We start from the raw sequence: 20,375 nt of genomic DNA on the forward strand, positions 1-20,375 counted from the left end.
GCGTCAGAGATCGGGACGGCCTGCGACGTCCAAAGCATTCTTTCCCAAGGTGCCCCCACATTATAACTTTAAGCGCACCTCTACTGCGTGTATGTGGCCCTTGACCGACGAGCAGCTAGTACACTTCCTACACCAGTCTTCACATCTTCCCGACAGTGTATCCAGTAAAGCGTTGTCGAATCTTCATCGAGTCCCTTTTTACTCCTAGATGCCGCCGGAAATGCCATCATGAAAGGATCTTAAAACATCGCTAACTCTCTTTCTTGTAACGACCACTTGAAGGTGAGCATCCTTTCCGTTCGCTGACTCCATTTCCTACACAGTATGCCATTGTGCATAATCAGACTTTCCCATTGCGCAGTAGCTCTTGGTCACTGTACTCATCGGAGCTACTTCACACCACCTTGGTTTGGGCATTCCACCGTTAATCCAGTCGTAAATGGGTTTTATGTCACGATCTTCCTGTTGTGCTTCTTGCATGACTGCGTCACTCCACTCTTCGCTAACAGTGTCGGTCCTCAACATCTTCACGCAGTCTATATCCTCTTGTCTTAAACAGTGTTTGCAGTCATCCGGACAAGGCCTTCGGGAGAGGGCATCTGCATTTCCATGTGACTTTCCACTTCGATGCTCGATGGAAAAGTCATATTCCTGCAGTTGTTCGATCCAGCGTGCCACCTGACCCTCGGGGTTCTTGAACTCTAACAACCACTTTAAAGCAGCATGGTCAGTCCTGATTCGGAACTTGCGTCCAAGCAAATATTTGCTGAAATGCTGCAAAGTTTTGACGACTGCCAGCAATTCTCTCGAGTGACGCAGTAATTTCTCTCGGGTTTCGATAACGATTTACTGAAATAAGCAATCACAACTTCCTGATCTCCTTTGTTTTGTGACAAGACTCCTCCGATGCCAGTATTGCTTGCATCAGTGTCAACAACAAACTCGTTATCCGGGTCGGGATATTCCAAAATCGGTGTTTCACAAAGTCTCTGTTTGAGATCTGAGAAGGCTGCTGCACACTGATCATCCCAATTAAATGGTCGTTTCTCTTCCGTCAGCTGGTGCAAGGGCTTTGCTATATCCGAGAAGTTCTTCACAAATCGTCGATAGTACGAGCAAAGTCCTAAAAAGGCACGCACTGCTGTCTTGTCTTTCGGTGTTGGCCAGTCCTTAACTGCACTTATCTTCTCAGGGTCTGTCTGGATGCCTTCTGATGAAATTACATGTCCCAAGTAGTTAACCTTACGCTTGAAGAATGAGCATTTCTTCGGACTTAGTTTTAAATTTGCGTCACGCAACTTGGACAAAACTTGCTCCAGTTTCTTAAGGTGGTCATCAAAATTTTTACCTACAATTATGATGTCATCCAGATACACTAGGCAAGTATCACCCAGGAGGCCGGCAAGTATTTGCTCCATTAACCTCTCAAAAGTTGCCGGTGCATTGCACAACCCAAACGGCATAACATTAAACTGCCAAAGTCCTTTACCAGTTGAGAAGGCTGTTTTCTCTTTATCTTTGTCCTTAATTTCCACTTGCCAGTAGCCACTTTTCAAATCCAAGGTGGAAAACCATTTCATGCCGTTTAAAGTGTCCAAAGTGTCGTCTATCCTCGGCAATGGATAACTGTCCTTCTTAGTCACGTCGTTGAGTCTACGATAGTCAACGCAAAATCTCATAGTTCCATCCTTCTTTTTCACCAAGACTACGGAGAACACCAAGGGCTGGTTGACGGTTCTATTACTTTGTCCCTCCTCATTTCCTCAATCATGTCTTTGACTTCTTTTTCTCGAGCTACTGGAACTCGCCGAGGTCGCTGTCGAATAGGCATGACATCTCCAGTGTCGATCTCGTGCTGCACTACTCCAGTTCTCCCGATATCACTGTCATGTGCAGAGAAGACACTCCTATAGCGCTTTAGTAGATTACGCGCCTTTAGAAGTTCTTCCTCCGTGAGATCATTCTCGCAGTTTTCCAATAATTTTCCAATATCCACAACTTCTTCTTGCAACTTGTTCTCGCTTGGCCCATGGCAACTCCGTATCCAAGAGATTGCCTCGCATGTCCCCATAAGGGTTCCTTTACTTAGGACGTGTTGAGTGTCACTTAAATTAAGAACCCTTATAAATGCTGCAGATGACGTCATTACCACTGTGCGGGCTGGTATCCACGGCTTACTGCCAGCTACTTTCTCTATTAGCACGCAGGAATGAGATCCTTGTCTCACACCATATGGCAACTTCACCTGAACTAGGGCTTGCGATCTTGGTTGAAGAGTAGTCCTTCTAGCGCAGAAGACATGTCCACCCACTTCACCCTCCATAGGAACTTCATAAGCCCCAAATTTCAGCACGCCGCCTTTTAAGTCGATCTTACAATCGTACTTCCTCATAAAATCTAGACCAATAATACAGTCGTCTACGATGTCAGCAATGATGACTTTGTGCCAGTACTTCTTTTCTCCAATCTTTACTGACACTTCTTGCTCCCCTTGGACGGAAATGTTCTGGCCGGTAGCCGTTTGCAGCTGAAGATGCATTGGTCGGACTAGATGATCTCTGATCAGGTGTTTTAGCAGTCGAGAACTGATCACAGTCCGAGAAGCTCCGGTGTCGATAGTAAGGTGACATGGTACTCCACCAATTTCTCCTTTGACAGCCAGACTGTTCCCGTCATTCGCCTGGGAGATCATAACTGGGACATTTTGACCACCAGCCAGCACTCGTCCCATAGTCCTGGCTTTTACTCGTTTCCCTGCTGCTGCCGCTCTGGACTACCAGAGCTTGCTGGCCTCTCCATTTGGTCCGAGTCTCGTCGCCTCCAATGTCTTTTCGGGCAGCCAGATTGCATGTGTCCTCGTTCCCCGCAGTTGTAACACCGAGGTCCCGTTTCACGAGGTGGAGCAATCGGCTCCCTGGCAGCGACTTCGCGCACCCTGAAGGATCTTGTTGGGTCCTGGCGTACAGCTTCCACCTCGAGGGCATGGGCAAGCGCATCCTTCAAAGTCCCATGGTGACCCAGTCGTACAGCAGCCCTCACTTCAAAGTCTCGAATCCCATCTATGAATGTCTGTACTAGCATTCCATCCGTAAAAGAGGATGAATCTTGGTATGCTTTTTGGACCAGTTTCTCTATTTCTAGGGCCCACTTTTGTAATGACTCATTACGACCCTGGGTCCTATCCTTCAGTTGTGCTCTGTAGACGTGCTCTAGATGACTGTCACCGAAGCGTGCTTCTAAAGCTTCAAGGAGACGGTCGTATGTCTTATTCTTCCCCAACGTTTCCAAGACAGTGAGAGCTTCGTCCCGTAGCGCCAAACTCAGTGCCGTTTTTGCATAATCCTTGCTCCAGCCATTCGTTTCGGCAACCAACTCGAATTGGTGCTTGTATGCGGCCCATGAAGAGGTACCATCAAATGGAGGTAATTTTAACTTTTCACCTCCTGTGGCTGGTGCACCCGATAAACTAGTGGTGCCATTGGCCACTTAATCTCCAACTTCTGCAGGCGATTCTCGTGGCCTTCTACCTTTTCATTGACACCGTTGAGGCGCTTTTCGTGATTTTCGACTTTAATGTCAACTGCCACAATTTTATCCTGGACCTCAGCCATCTCCTTTTTCCATTCTGCGGCTGCGTCGTGTACCTCACGGAGGAGTTCAAACTGGTTCTTTTGTTCCTCCTGTAGAATCCTAGCTTGTTCCTCCTGCTTTCTAGCATGTTCCTCCTGCCTTCTAGCTTGTTCCTCCTGCCTTCTAGCTTGTTCCTCCTGCCTTCTAGCTTGTTCTTTCAGGAGGACCAGAATCGCGTTGACGTCTATTTCCGGCTTTTGGGATACTGCCGCCGCTGTATCTGACGCTGCGGCGGTGTCTGTAGGGTCCCCAGCTGCGGCGCGGCTTCGGGTCTGCATCCTCTCCTTCTCTTCTTCTCGCGGAGTAAGCGGCATTTTCAATCCCACTTCTGACACCAAATGTTACGTTCGTGGGGTGGGTTCGTGATTGAAAAGCACTTTTAACACCGATGAATAAGAGTAGGATTTATTTTCACACTGTTACTTAATTTTACAAAACACTTAAAAACAGTTCACAGTAATTTCGCACTCGAAAACTCACTTACAAGTCGCTTTGATTCTCTTCGATGTTTATCGCTCGGTATCGCATTCGAAACTGTCCTCCGCCGCAACCTCACCCGGCTTATATACCCCCGGTGAATCGGTCCACAAAGTTCGAGAACAGTCCAGCTAGGACGTCATACCTACATCTCGAATGTTCCAGAAACGAGTAGAGTGTCTGTCTCTTTCATGTGCTATCTCTCTCACACAGCTACTAGAATATTCCGGAAACAGGATCATCAGTCTGTTTCTCTCACACATATAGGCTATCCTTGTCACACACCTTCTCGAATGTTCTCAGTATAGCTGTCTCTTTCTAATCGTGCTATCTCTTTCACTCCTATTGAAAATTTCGCCATATACTGAAATGTACTTCAGAGGCCCATAAGGGGTCCTGAAAACGCCTGAAAACGGGTTTTCAGGTTATGGCGCCATCGGATAGAGGGTGGCCTGAAACGGACTGAAAACATGTTTCAGGCGCCTGAAAACAACGGTAACTTGGGTGAAATTTTGATAAACTAATATGTGATAGAGCATCCTCTGAAACGGCCTGAAACCGTATTTCAGCCTACTGAAAACGCCTCCAATGGGTCGAAAAGCACGATCAAAGTTTAGCACCTAACCCACCGTCGTAACACTATTTAGTAATCTAGGCTGCAAGTTGTATGATTGTAATCTTTGGGCTCCCCCACTTCTCTTCCCTCTCTGCTCATGTCACCTACTGGTATCGTCACGTCGTAATTGCGTCCTTTATTAATTTCTGCAAATATACCTGCTAAGGAATCAAGAACCAGTTTCCTTCTACCTACACTACAGTCCACGCAACTCCCAACACAAAGTGTACATCGAAAGCACGGAACGTCTGGAGTACAACACTCCACACGGGGTGGAGTTTAGTCCGTATGCGCATGGGTGGCTAGTATGAAATTCGAAAATTGAAGTTCGGATCGTACCTTCTCTCTCACTCTCGTATTAAATAATATAAGCGTCACTGAGACAGCAAGATACGAAGTTCTAATTTTGCACTTCGTATTATAGGACCAGGCCAGGGTGGAAGCGCAGCGGCTAAAGATAGGTTGGTCAGAACACACGCATTTTTAGCTATTTTCTTCGTATGCTTTCTATCGCGTATGTGTTTACATACGAAGAAAACATCTAGTTATCTTATCATTTAAAATTCATGACCTGCCGCGTAAGTGGTTTGCTTCATTTTTCATAATGGGAACTGCTAAGGAATGGAATTCGCTCCCGTCGTCTGTATTTCCGGATAAATACAAGTACCTGGGCGACCCAGTTTTGCTTGGACTAAAAGTCTATAATAAGCGTTTTTCCAGAGATAAGACCAAGCTAGATCAATTTGTCATCCCCGAAAACCCCTACATACCAAATTGCATCGAAATCGTTGGAGCCGTTTCCGAGATCCCATACAAGATTCTATACAATACAAGAATTATATTATTATTATTATTCTATGTATACAAGAATTGCTCGTTTAAAGGCATTAGATCTAGAGCAATAATCAATCAATATTCAAATAATAATAATATCAATATCAATTAGCCTTGAGGACAAGGCTAGAGTAAATAATAGGCTGTTACTGAACCAGAGAGATACACCTTTGGCCTCATCTGCACTTGACATCAGGTGAGATAGGGGTCATGGTATGATACGGTGTAATGGGTAGATACCCTTAAAGAACCTCTTGAAATCATCATCATCATCATAATCAGCCTACAGCAGTCCACTGCTGGACATAGGCCTCTTCCATGGCGCACCACAACACTATCTTCAGCCCCTCGCATCCATCCGCCGCAAGCGATCCTCTTAAGGTCGTCCATCCAGGACGCTAATTATTTGCGCAATGTCGGTGACTCATTCTTTGTCGGATAATGAAACGGAGAATTCAAAGACATCTTGTTTACTAATACTTCATACATTGTGTGTCGGAGACTATTTATCTACCAGTTGCGATTTAATAATCATATCATATCACACAATGAAATAGCTGTTCGCTCAAATAAGCACTTTTCCCTACAGCCCTGAATAATTCGGTTATTTTCCTCGAAAACATATTCGACACACAATACATTTTTACGTCTCTTATTTTCCATTTACTATTTTTTTGATCAAATTATTTCTGAGCAGCGAAAGTTGTTTATTGAAATTCAGTTCTCTTGGAAATTCCGTAGGGTATTTTGAAAATTATCCTTGGTTTATTATTTGTTATAATAATTGGAAAAAAATGGAATAATGAGTTTTTGTTTGAGACTGAAAAGTCAACAATCCGTTTACGAGACCTAAGTATTTTCAACAAGGCTGCTAACAAGCAAATGATGACCACGATGTAATGATGGTTTCACGGAGGAGAAATATCGCTAGATGGCGTTAGTACCTATCGTGAGGTCCGTTTGATGTTTGCTCGTGATTGGCTAAATAACTAAATGAGCCAATCGCAAACAAAAGTCAGACGGACCTTCCGATACTAACGCCATCTAGCGATATTTCGCCTCTATGAAAATCCTCATTATGGGTAATTTCCACGGGAATTTAGTTTAATTCGAGAAATTTCAATTCCGCTTTCAAATCGAATGGTACATGCGGCAAGCGAAACCACGGGTAAAGACTAAGCTTTCATAAAAGCATCTATTAATATCGTAATAAATAATTAATAAAGTCTCGTATTATCCGGGCAAGACAAGGCCAAAAATATTTATAAATATATTTATATAGGTATTTTAAAACCAGGTGGTTTTACCATTTTTCGATTCAGTGATATTCAACTTTAAAGTGTAAATTTCCATATTAAAATCGAGCGTCCCCCCCCCCTCTAAAATCTAAACTATTGGGTGGAAAAATTAAAAAAAAAATGAGGATGGTAGTAAGTCTATCATATTTACAAGGAAAATTATATGGGCTAAGATTGCTTGAGAATTATTAGTAGTTTAAGAGTAAATAGCAGCCTAAGGTACAAAATATACCTAAAACTTACTTGATTTTTTCGTAATGGCTACGGAACCCTATCTTAGGCGTGTCCGACACGCTCTTGGCCGGTTTTTTTAAAATGAAATATTGTATCGTCACTTAATGTGGTGGCAACGCGAACTGGCCAGGGGCGCCAAATCTTTAAAAAACGCCCCTATGATCGCGAAAGTTGCGAGCAACGGGTGGATGTAAGTGGCGAGTGGTCGTTCATTGTGGCGTTCTAAGGGGGAGGCCATTGTTCAGCAGTAGACGTCTTCTGGCTGATGATGATGATGAAATATCATGGGACATTTGACACCAATTGACCAAAGCAAAGCACAATGTTATGGGTACTAGAACTAGTTTACTTTTGCGTGTTAAATAGAGCTACCTGAAATAAACAGATCATAAACCATAAAAGCATTTACAATTTTTAAAAGTTAGGTAGTTTTCAATCAACGATTGCTTAATCCTTGACATTTTAATCTTTCAAATTGCGTGGTAGATATAACTCACTAACGGAAGCTAATGGAATCACGAACGATCCCAAAAGACTAATAAGCCTAAACAAATAGGCATTTTCATTAAGTGAGTGCCTTTAAATAGTTGGAGACGAAACACGCAAACTTAGACCTTGTGTCACGGACCATATATCGCACAGCTACATCTAAAATTGCCCAAATAACTATTCACACATTTCAATTCTCAGTTCGTTTCGCTGTTAAGCCATATACTAGGTACTGTTCAAAATTAAGCGAAGATTAAACATAAACATTAAGCATATATTAGGGGATTAAATAGGAGATAGGAGATTATCGTACATACATTTTATGAGCTGGGCCAAAATTACCACTGATTGGGTTCCAAGCGACGGACATCAGAGCAGAGGTAGGCCTAAAAGGAGGTGACGGGATGATTTGGAGCGATTCCAGCTGGACTAACGACATTTTGCCGAAGCCAGAGACGAGTGAAGGAGAAAGGGGGGGGAGCTTGCCCAGCTTTCCACTGCTGAACAAAGGCCTCCCCCTTAGAACGCAACAATGAACGACAACTCGCCACTTATTATTATTATTAAAAAAAGCTATCGTTGTAGGAGCCATTGAATGAAATCGTTTATTTGTGCAGTAGATTGTACAATAAATAAATAAAAAAAAAATATCCTGGGACACTTGACACCAATTGGGGAGTCCCAAACTAAGCAAAGCTTGTACTACCGGCTAGAGACCACGGACAGGAAAACGTAGTGTAGGGCGTCCTGGATGGACGACCTTAAGAGGGTCGCTGGCGGTGGATGGATGCGAGGAGCTAAATACAGTATTGTGGCGCGCCATGGAAGAGGCCTATGTCCAGCAGTGGACTGCTGTAGGCTGATGATGATTAAATCATGAGAAATGAAAAAAATATTTGTCGTGGCCAACCAACGTAACGAAACTCGCATCGTCCAAAAACGAAACTTAGGGTTACGTAGTAACTCTTAATGTAATCTGTGCTTTAGGTACGAAGGTACGATCGCTTTGATCTAGATTATGTATTATTTATGGCTTTATTAGGTAGGAAATCGTGACCAACCGTCGTAAGTTATACTTGTTAGAGTCATCATCCCAGCCTATATACGTCCCACTGCTGGGCACAGGCCTCCTCTCAGAACAAGAGGGCTTGGGCCATAGTTCCCACGCGGGCCCAGTGCGGATTGGGAATTTCGCACGCACCATTGAATCGCTTCGCTGGTTTGTGCAGGTTTCCTCACGATGTTTTCCTTCACCGCAAAGCTCGATACTTGTTAGAGTAAAGGTTAATATTTGACCCGGCAAATGTAATGAAATGAAAGTCTGGTCCTATACTAAGAAGTGCAACATTCGAACTTCGTATGTTGCCGTCTCGCTGACGCTTTTTTCATCGACATCTCTTGTCTGGGTGAGCGGTTAGTTCCGAAAGAACGTGACGTCTCTCGACGAAACACAGATGTCGCTAGTGCTGCTGCTTAAGTAGCATTGTAGAAATAAGCAACCTGAGATTATGTATAGGAAAAATTCGTTTCTAGATTCCTGTCCAGCAGTGGTGTAGGGGTGTGCAGGCAGCACGGATTACTGAGGACCTGGGTTCGATTCCCAGTGCTGGTCTCTTTTTCGGGTTTTTCTGTGCATCCATGTCTCAGTTTGTATTTTCGATATGGTTTCACTGGGTACCCGTAAAAGTAACAAATTTGGTGTTGAAATAAACAATACAAAAAGACTCCAAAAATACAATAATTGCTTTTATCATTATTATTTTTGTCTGGCACGTTACTATTACGGTGATGCCTAGAGACCTTTATTGAATCTGCTAAAACGTATGAAAAACTAACAAATATCATACTTCCGCCACTTTCTATTGCAGGTGGTAGGACCTTGTGCAAGGTCCGCCCGGATTGCTACCACCATCTTGCTCGCTAATCCTGCCGTGAAGCAGCAGTACTTGCACTGTTGTGTTTCGGCGTGGAGAAGACAGCCGGTGAAATAACTGGCACTTGAGGTATCCCATCTTAGGCCTCTAGGTTGGCAACGCATCTGCAATACCCCTGGTGTTGCAGATGTTTATGGGCGGTGGTGATCTCTTACCATCAGGAGACCCACTTGCTCGTTTGCCATCCAGTCAAATAAAAAAAAAACTTGTTTTGCTGGCACAGATACAAAGGCCTTTGGTGGTAGCGTATTTAGACATAGAAACTATTTAAAGTTTATATAGGTACCCACCTAATATTAGCAGCCTCGTTGACGTAATTCCCCCACCCCATCAAGGGGGGAGTGGTTAGGGCTAAAGAGTAGGTCCAGATGAATACTATGGAGCAGGCTGCCCCCTTGGCGCTGAGATGCCGCGAGCTGAAGGGTCTCGTCACCAGCATATAACGCTCGAAGGAAAGTACGGTCAGAGTCGTTATCGAAGCAATACCTGGAACAAATTTATAGTTACTAATCATACTTATTTTTTGCAGTACTATTTATTTTCATATTTAATAACAAGCCTTTAAGGTATATGGTTATTCGAGTTACAAATGATAGATTAGGTTAGAATTGCGTCAAGGCGCAAAGTGCCTCAACTATGCGGAATAGGAGCTCCGCTTCGCGGAGTAAGGGTTATTTCACACGTACTACAACCACACCATGTCGCAGCGTTAAAATGCGTTCAAGCAGTGGCTATATACGTCGCTGCAGCATTTTGCAGTTGCGTTGTGGTGCCTACAAAATGTGGTTGTCGTGTGCTTTCCGGTGGCGAATGCACTAGTCCCAAAACGCACTATTAGTCAATACACTCTAATTTCGAAAGCCCCTCTTCTCATAAGAAACTAGGCCCAAAACACCATATTTCCAAAAAGGCTCATTCTCGATTTACACGAGAACCATTGAGAACTAGTCCCAAAATACACCTTTCCCAAAATACCCCAAATTGTGTTCACCTGTAGGTGGCGTAATACTTCATTCTCATAATGCATAGTTCTCAAAACACTCTAGTTCCAAAATAACCTGATTTTTTTTTCTTTTAAATTAAATTAAATTGACTGAAGGCACGCCCATCTGTCAAGTGTGAATTCCAAGTAATCGTTCTGTAACGCTTGTTTAAAAATATTTCAAATATTCAATAATTAATTTTTACGGCCTCACAATATAATGCAACTTACACATTTTTTTACAGGTCTAACTAAACATTCATAAAGCAAGCTTTTCATTTATTTTTTTATTACAGAGGCCCCACTTTGGTAGGTGCAGGCATCTTTGAAATTTAATTAAAAGCTTCTTGAATTTGTTTTTATGGCAACGAGCAACAAAAACGCGTAGATTATTTTAAAATTAAATTCACATTTTATGCACGCTTATTTTATAAAAATTTGCAGCATTACTTGTTAATTTATATATTTACTTACTAGTCTAAAAACTTAGCAGAGTGAATTATTGTTTTGTAAAGTTCACCAGACCTCGTTACTTTCTTAGGGACGTAGTTTGGGCGAATGTTCACGCGTTTTGACCGGTCGATTAAACATCAGTGTCCTTCTAAGTCATTACACTCCTAACCTGTCGAACGCCGTGTGCGCACACCTGTGCACACAACGGTGTTTTGACTGTGGTTTGACTTTGTGGTTGTAGGTTCCAAAAAAACTTTTGGTTGGAGAAATTTCTTGAGCGCCACATACATTTTTTAGAGCTTGGCACTCGACGGGTTAACGAGTGGTCGTGGTCGTCAATTTTCAAACTAACTAACTAATAACTGGCCAAGTCAAACTTTGAGCTTCAATTTATTCTAAGTGGTTTGGTCTTTACAGAACAGCAATCATTCAAATCATCATCATTCAAAGGTTTCTCGAGTGGCCTCCAACAAGATAGAGCGATGACCTGGTTAAGGATCGCGGTGGATGCGGAAAGCACAAGACTGGTCTGAGTGGAGGCCCATGTCCAGCAGTGGACGTCTTTCGGCTGACATGATGATGATGAATCATTCAAATCCGTATTCTTTAGTCGACGAAGTCGACAGCTACGAAAATTCTTGATATTGAACTGGGCTACTATTTTTACCCGACTGCGAAGAAGGAGGGTTATTACATGTAACCAACGAGACCAACGAGTTGGACGGATGACCTGGTGATTACCGCGGATTCACAGTGGATGCGAGCCGCTTCCAACCGAAGCAACTGGAGGTCTATGGGGGACGCTTTGTCCAACAGCGGACGTTTTACGGCATATATAATGATGATGATGACCATTTTAACATTTGTTTTTGATAACCTCAAATGTAGAGCTTCGCTAGGAATACATTAACGCTAATATCAAACTTGCCCGGAACAAGAAATTAGTAAAATACATTTCGGCTTATTATGGGCATATTATTGCATAGGTAATGTAACTTTGTACCTACTTGTATAGAGGTGGAATCCCAACTTTGCTGTTACTAGACAAAGTCTAGATTCCAAGTTACCTCATATCTCATATCGGAGTTTTTGTGGGAGAACAAAAATATTTATTTCTAGGCAAATAGTCTGAGCGACTTACATCGTCGGAGACAGTGCAAAGTCGCTTATCTACTATACGTCAATACCGCGTATCTCCACTACGTATACTTTTAAAGGTGGTGGTTTTAACTTCTTCCACTACGTATACTTTTACAGGTAGTGGTTTTATAATGATATCATTTTTATCATCATCTATCTCTCATCTCTCACCATCTCGGCCTGTATATCTACGGCCCACTGTTGGGCACAGGCCTGCTGCTGAGAGGACTTGGACTGAAGTGGGAACTATTTTCATCCATAGTTAAAATACCACCAACGGGACTTATCATGCTAACACACACGAGTAATATTTATCTCGACTTTTCGGCAACATTACAGTGGCCGTGGTCACGAGTAGACTGATGTGTGGGGTGTCAAGTCTGCCTAGCAGCGCGAGTCCTTCGAACTACCCGCACTGGATCACCAATAGTACTGGCACTCGTATCACGAACTACCCGCACTTGGTCATTTTTATTTGTCACGAAACTTTATTTGATCTTTATTTGATGAATTCATCTGTCAAGCCCTTTTTTTCAGGAACCGTGAAATTAATATGAAGTGAAAAAGAATTTTAATAGACATACAGACGGATAACTAAGTGATGCTATACGTAATGGTTCCTCTTTTTTGAGGTACGGAATCTAAAATATGAAATATTAACTTGACCATACCCTCAAGTCTAGTTTTTACCCGACTGTTATCGAAAGTGTAAATGGTTCCTATACTTAAAGTCGTATAAAGGAAAATACGTTTTTGCCACCACTTTATGGACCAAGTTTGATTACGGGATAGCCAGAAACTCCCAGAAAACCTTTGCACGTGCTAAGTGCCCTTATCCTTGTGTTGACTGCCGGATTAAGGTTTTTAGATGTATCCGTCGTAAAGGACGTTTCGAGACATCGACGTCTCGATGTGCTTAGTTCAGTGGTTTTCAAAGTTTGGGGCGAAGAGTCCGGGGTCGAAAAGCAAATCGGGGTCTTGCAAACGCCAGGGAATGTGTTTTAGAGACTTTCGTATTTCTACTTTCATGGTTTTTTAAGTTTGTTTCCGTTATAAGTTTGATGTCAATGTCCGTCTGTCTATCTGTTTGTGGCATCGGAGCTCTGAAACAGATGGACCGATTTAGATGCAGTTTTTTCAGGTAAAAGTGAATTTTTGCGGTTGTCGATAGCTATGTTTGATAAAAATTGCTGAAATATATAGCTAGAATTTTTAAATTAATAAGTATTTTTAAAAACTTTGCTACAAGGTACGTGAGGCATAGAGGGCCCAGCGGGCAACAAGGCGTAGTATTATAAATACCAGTTGTAATGGTACTATTTCGTTCACATCACGCACACATAGAAGTACTAGCCAATACAACGGGCTGGCAAAAAAGGTCACACGCTGTCATTTTGTCAGTAGCGTACCTAAATACAATCAAAACGAACGTAGCGTCTGCGCTTCATGTATTTTTTAACTACAATAAAGTTTATTTTTATTAAGTTTCATGATTTATTTCGTGTTTTAATGCGGGTATATGGGTGCTAACAGAAGTTATCTAGCCATATGAGGAAGGGGAAGGGTAAATATTTAGATAATTTTACGTTTATTTTTATATTCAATATTCACCGTTATTCTAGAGTTTTTACCTACAGCTTCGAAGGCCCACTGCTTCCGTTGGTAACAAGGCCCAGCTCTTGATCTCATAAGCCGAGTTTACACTTGCAAGAAAAATCGTGCAAGTTCCGTCGATCGTGTCGTATTTGCATACAACAAGGTCTCCCCCTTAGGACGCCACATTGCATCCTCTCAGTTTTCCGCAACTCTCACAATGTCATTAGTTCACCAGGTGGGAGGCCTGCCAGCGCTTTATCTTCACTCATACTTATTATAAACAAAACAAACTAATCTTTGCAACACAAGGCAAAATTTACATTTAAATGTCAAAACAATATTGGCACGACAAGAAATTGTTTAGTACTAACGAAAAAGTTTATCTTTATGCTGGTCATAATTCCCGGTTTTCGAACGCATAGGTAAGTTTTATGTGTGTAGATAAAATACTAAGTCAAAAAATATTTTTGTTTATGGGGTATATATTTGTTTTGTTCGAATAGACGGAGACGGCATCACATTTAACCGTCAGTTAACACTAATCAATGGATGGTGAAACAGCCCCTAAATGTTTGAAACACACTGCACTGGTGACTAATAATAGCTCAGTGCCTCGAGGATTTAGGTCGGCAGTGCTCCCTTCCCGGAGGAATTCACCACGTCAGTGTAAGTCTAATATTACTTTTCCTGTCGGCAAGAATGCCGATTTTCAACGTTATATGGAACTCCAATAAATTTTCAATGTGTTTTAGATCTGTTCGATAGCGCGCGAGGAGAATTCTAAGAGATCCTGTCAAGTGCGAATTGTGCACGCACACCAATTACACTAATAAAACGAGTGTTTGTTCTCGAGGCTAGGATGCTTTAATAAGTAGGTATATAATATACGCATGGATTTATCTTAAGTATTTATCCGTTGCCTAGTACCCATACTACAAGCTTTGCTTAGTTTGGGACTGGATATTTATTTATTTTAAATAATTATTTCGATCCACAACACCCACAATATCATGCGATTTATCCGAAAATTCATCTCGACATCTGAATTCCATGTAGAAAATCAAAAGCAAAATACTTTATTTTCAATAACAATTTGTACATAACTTTGTTTAATGGCTGGAGCTTACTTTTAAGCTTGATAAAGGCTGTGTCAGGAGGCACCGCTCTTCCATAGTTATAGTCTGCATGTACAGTCAGCATCAAAAGCAGCTGGTCACTCTATTACTCTGTCGCATTATCAGATTTATCACTCTACGTACGTAGAAGAGAGCTTGTATTCATCATGCCTACCGGTAAAAATGTATATAAGTTTCTTTATTTCAACTCCTTTACACACTATAATAAAATTTAAAAATACTCTTAACTTGATTTAAAATTTAATTGCCAGTGGGCGGGGCACATTGCTCGCAGGAACGATGGCCGATGGGGTCTGAAGGTTCTCGAATGGCGTCCGCGAACCGGGAGACGAGCTGTCAGTAGGCCCCCAACAAGATGGAGCGACGACCTGGTTAAGATCGCGGGATCGCGGTCGATGCGGAAAGCACAAGACCGGTCTGAGTGGAGAGCCTTGGGGGAGGCCTATGTCCAGCAGTGGACGTCTTTCGGCTGACATAATGATGATGAACTTGCTTTAATACGTATTACATCAAAAGAGCGAATCAAAATGTATTAAAAATTAAAGCAATCACTTCCTTACAAGATCACGCGAGTTCACGAAGACAGGCGCTAACCTTACCTGTCATTTGCAGAATCCATACTATTTACAATTATTATGAGTCGGACGTCCATGAACAATGTCAAGGGGGAGTGAGAGGGGGGCTGTCATACAGACACATCCAGATTAAAGTGCTGGGTAGGAGGAACAAACTATCTGCAACTATTGTTGTCAGGAGCAGATTGCCTACGTGATGCGGAACTATTGTTCTGGAAGAAATTATAGCAGTTGTACCTATCCTATTTCCTGTACCAAACGGGCAATATTTGTACTGGATGGATGAAACTTTTTTTTATCTAGTATTTTAACGAGGCTTTAGTACATACATGGATGAAACTGCAATGTACTTTAGTTTCTTTAGCAATCGTCATTATCCCAGCCTATATACGTCCCACTGCTGGGCACAGGCCTCCTCTCAGAATGACAGGGCTTGGGCCGTAGTCCCCACGCGGGCCCAGTGCGGACTGGGAACTTCACACAATTTAATTACTTCACAGGTGTGTGCAGGTTTCCTCACGATGTTTTCCTTCACCGTAAAGCTCGTGGTAAATTTCAAACGTCATTTAGCACATGAATATCGAAAAACTCAGAGGTGCGGGCCGGGGTTTGAACCCACGAACGTCTGCTTGCGAGGCGATAGGTCAAACCACTAGGCCACCACGGCTTCTTAGCAATAGAGGTGCTTAGTTGTTTTTCAAATATGGCTTTGTTCATTAGAGGACAATTTTGAGCAGCAAAAGTCAGCTAAATGATCCTTGTTGGAATACCAAACACATAAAAACCTAGTTCTCTTATTCATTCACTGAAATCTGCATACACATTGTAAAAGTTTAGTTCTTTCTCTATCTGGTGGATACAACTTATATTGTGTGCAAGCACATACTTTAAGAAAAGTAATTAATTCTTGATTTCCTAGGGTCAGTTCTTTCATTCATATTACTTAGTGCCATTCACGAAGACGCGTGATTTTCACAAAATTAGACATTAATGACATTAACTCTACCTATAACAATTAAGCAACAAAACAACTCCCAATAACAACTCGCAATATGGTCCTTCGAATCTGATGTAAACTAGCGAACTATGGATTTACAAACCACAAAATGCAGATAGCAATACTTAACTTACCTACCTGTATTTTTATGGAGAAAGCTTTAGTAAAATAAAAATAAGAATTATTCATTCGCAATTCGCAAAAAAAGTAACTAAGTAAGTAGATTATCTTCCTGAGATGGAGAGATTGGATTAGAGATTGGAGAGTTTCTTGGCGGGATGGAATTAGATATTCGAAGAAAAACTAAAGTTACCTACTGACATAAATATGAACACATTATTATAATAACTTTTAAAATAATAAAATAATTTAAATTTTACATTAAAAGACAAAAACAAAAATCCTAACAACCAAAACGGTGCCACTTACCAAGGTAATTTTCTTTCTTCGGTATATGACCTCCCCGTCTATGCACCCCGTAAGTTTATCGTACATGGGACACTCTATTATAATAATATCTCAAAGCAAAGCTCGGACTTCCAGGTGCTTAGTGCAAAGTGAGATCCATTACTCGGGTTCGACACACAATGAGATATTGATGGATTATTCTTTACTCAGGACAGCTTTTTCCTATTTTCAAAGAAATTTGCTCCCTTCACCATGATTGTGTTGTTATTTTTTATTTGTTTTAGATAATTGTATTTATGTTTAGTTAAGCGAGCTGTATCTACAGTAGGTTTAAACCCGAGCACGTACAGTCAGCATCAAAAGTAGGGGACCACTTTTTTACTCTGTCGCATTGACACATTAGCAATCTTGCATGGAGTTTAGTGAGCAGCTACCAGCCCCGGATCTACGATTTTTTCGAACCGGGGCAAAACCTTGATGGTGGCGCCCCCTCCCTTCAGTGTTTGAGAACAACTGTTAAAACTGCCAATGAGTAGCATTTTTCTTCATTTCTTGTCTCAAGGATTTGGCGCCCCCATGAAGCTGCCGCCTGGGGCAAATGCCCCGGTTTGCCCCCACTTAGACCCGGGGCTGGCTACTTTTGATGCTGACTTTACCTTTGAGTTTTTCGGAATTTATGTGCGAAATCACATATTCATGTTCACGAGCGAGTTTTACGGTGAAGGAAAACATTGTGATGAAGGCCGCACCCCTCTTTGAAGTAATTCGATGGTGTTTATAAATTTCCCTATCGGAACTGGGCCACATAGAAATTAAAGCCCGAGGCCTCTAATTCTGAGAAGAACCCTGTGCCCAGCAGTGAGACGTAAATTTGATATGTCATTTCTAAATCACTAAATCGAAAAACCGTCTTAGCAACTCCCTAAAATACCTATCCAACGATATCCCACACTATAAGGTCGGATGAGAAAAAAAAACACCCCACTTTATGTCTATGGGAAGTAATCTAAAATATTTATTGTACCATTTGTCAGCATAGTTTACATAATTATTTCGTGCAAAATTACAGCTTTCTGACATTGATAGTCCCTGAACAAAGCCGCGGACGGACAGACAGACATCGCGAAACTATAAGGGTTCCGTTTTTGCCATTTAGGCTACGGAACCCTAAAAATAGCCAAGTGCGAGTTGGACTGGGGCGTAAAGTACCGTACAGTATACGCATAATATTATGTCTATAACATAACGGACAGCGGAGGCTTATTAATAATAGGGTCTCGTTCACACCTTTAGGTACGAATCGCATACGCCACGTGTCAGTTGTTACACGTACACTTCGCGGCAATCGCGGCACACCTGAAAATATACGCGGCACACCGTGTGCCGCGGTACACCGGTTGAAAACGTCTGATCTATATATGTTGATCGACGTTGGACAGAATTAATAATGGTTATTATGATTATCAACATTATTGTTTTCAATAGTAATAAATTACGGTATTTGACTATTTTGCACTTATATATTTTATAAATTAAATTATCGAATAGAAAAACAATTTTTAAGCTACCTTTACAAATAACAAAGTTATAAATGAAATTCAAGATTAGACAGAGAAAGGCATACTGGCATGTGACGTCACACGCCAGTAGCGCCATACTTGCTGCATAAAGAAAAGCGTTTGAGAAAGAGACAGGTATATAGATTTTTCAAAAATCACTATAAATCCAATTTTCAACCGATTTAAATTTTCTCTTCGCTAAACACTATCTGTATATCTATATTTTCATAATAATATTAAGAATGGCAAAATCAGGAGTTGTCAAATACCGTATTGTCAAGTCTCGAGTGTAATAATTCGTAGTAAGTATAAGGCGTATTCTCTCGATACAGGTTGATGAACCTGTGTTTGTATCGCTGTTAAAATTCGCAGTGTGTAACCGGCCTAACATAGCCAAGCTAATGAGGGCTATCGTTTTTTGTCTCACTAGATGGCGCACTGTTGGCTTTCAAAGTCTGTTATTGCGAGCGTGAAAACAAAGTTTAGATTAAAATCATATTTAATACACCTTAAAACCGTACCATAAAAATATCGAGCATGCCACAGTGTTGCATAGTCCCCGTTTTGTTCGGAAAAAAGGGAGGACAAAGGTTTCCGAAAGACAAAACTGTCTCAAGACACACCCATTCATTGCACCGGAACGCATATTTGCCATAATTAATTTCAGATATTGCAAAATATTCACAAAATTATTCTAATTATAAATAAACCCGCGTAACTCACCCAAAAACTATGAGATTTGACATTTCGGAAACCTCACGCTACACTAGCGCCTCTAGTGGCGAATCCATACGCGATAGCCCTCATTAGGTAGACGGATGACCTGGGGAAAGCCGCGGGTGCATGGTGGATATAGGCCGCTTCCAACCGAAGCAATTGGAGGTATTCATATACCTACCTCATGGGAGGCCTGTGTTCAACACACCGGTCTTACATTTTTTTTATTTTCTTACGTGTTGGGCAACCTGCTAGCATTTCCAACGTGCGTGGGCGTTGATTTGACGGCAACATTACTTGAGAGGTTATGCAATTTCCGCCGTTTATTGTTAACAAAGCCGTAGAGATGTTTGTTGTGAAAATAATTCGTTCGCTATTCTTCAAATTAATTGGTGGCGTAATTGAATGGACTACTGCGAAATTTGGAAATACTCAGTATCGGAAAATATCTTAGAATTATGACCAAGAATACATTCATTATACAATTCAAAAAACAATTACCTAACCAACAAAGACTTAGAAAATCCCCGACTTTGTCACTTTAAAGTTCAATGTCTCAAAAACGGCTAAACCGATTGTGATGAAACATGTGTAAGAACCATCGCTGGAAAACCTGATTTCAAAAAAAAACCGCCGAGGGTTCTACGAGGGATATCTATGAATATCCAGTGTTAGCAGAGCCCCTCTCCTAGCGAAAATGTACGCAGCGTGGGGTCATTTTAGATGGTTACTGACAAACACCTAAATAGACAGATAGACATAAAATCCTGTATTGATAAAAAGGGACATGTAAAGAAAAAAAAACGCCTTTCTTATCAACAGAGGAAGCTAAACGCAGTAAGTCACGATTGTAACCAATTATTATTAGTTTACTATCGGAAACCAAGGGATACGGAGTGCAGCAATCCCTTCACTTGTTTCATTTGGCATTTTTTTTAAACATATTGTATGTCGTTTAGTTAGTTTAGACGACCAGATGGCCTAGTGGTTAGAGAACCTGACTAAGAAGCTTGAGGTCCCGGGTTCGATTCCCGTGTCGGGGCAGATATCTGTATGAAAAATACGAATGTTTGTTCTCGGGTCTTGGGTGTTTAATATGCATTTAAGTATGTATCTATATAATTATATTTATCCGTTGCTTAGTACCCATAACACAAGCTTTGCTAAACTTACTTTGGGACTAGGTCAATTGGTGTGAATTGTCTCGTGATATTTATTTATTTATTTATTAGTTAATTCTTCGAAGTGAGTGTATAACTAGTCCTCCACGAAAAGTGGCAGAACATTATTTTCCTCTATA

At 41.5% G+C, this 20,375-nt stretch overlaps 1 protein-coding gene across 2 annotated transcripts in view; it reads right to left on the reverse strand.

Moving 5' to 3' along the window:
* The window catches only part of LOC141429542 (parapinopsin-like), a gene marked incomplete in the record, with an annotated part of 194,628 nt that overhangs the window by 30,630 nt on the left and 143,623 nt on the right, over positions 1–20,375 (reverse strand). For both annotated transcript variants that reach the window (XM_074089888.1, XM_074089887.1), the window contains 1 exon segment: positions 9,803–9,998. In XM_074089888.1, coding sequence (XP_073945989.1) covers positions 9,803–9,998 — 196 coding nt within the window.

The sequence above is a fragment of the Choristoneura fumiferana genome, chromosome 7 (assembly GCF_025370935.1).
Source record: "Choristoneura fumiferana chromosome 7, NRCan_CFum_1, whole genome shotgun sequence".
Lineage (NCBI taxonomy): Eukaryota > Metazoa > Arthropoda > Insecta > Lepidoptera > Tortricidae > Choristoneura > Choristoneura fumiferana.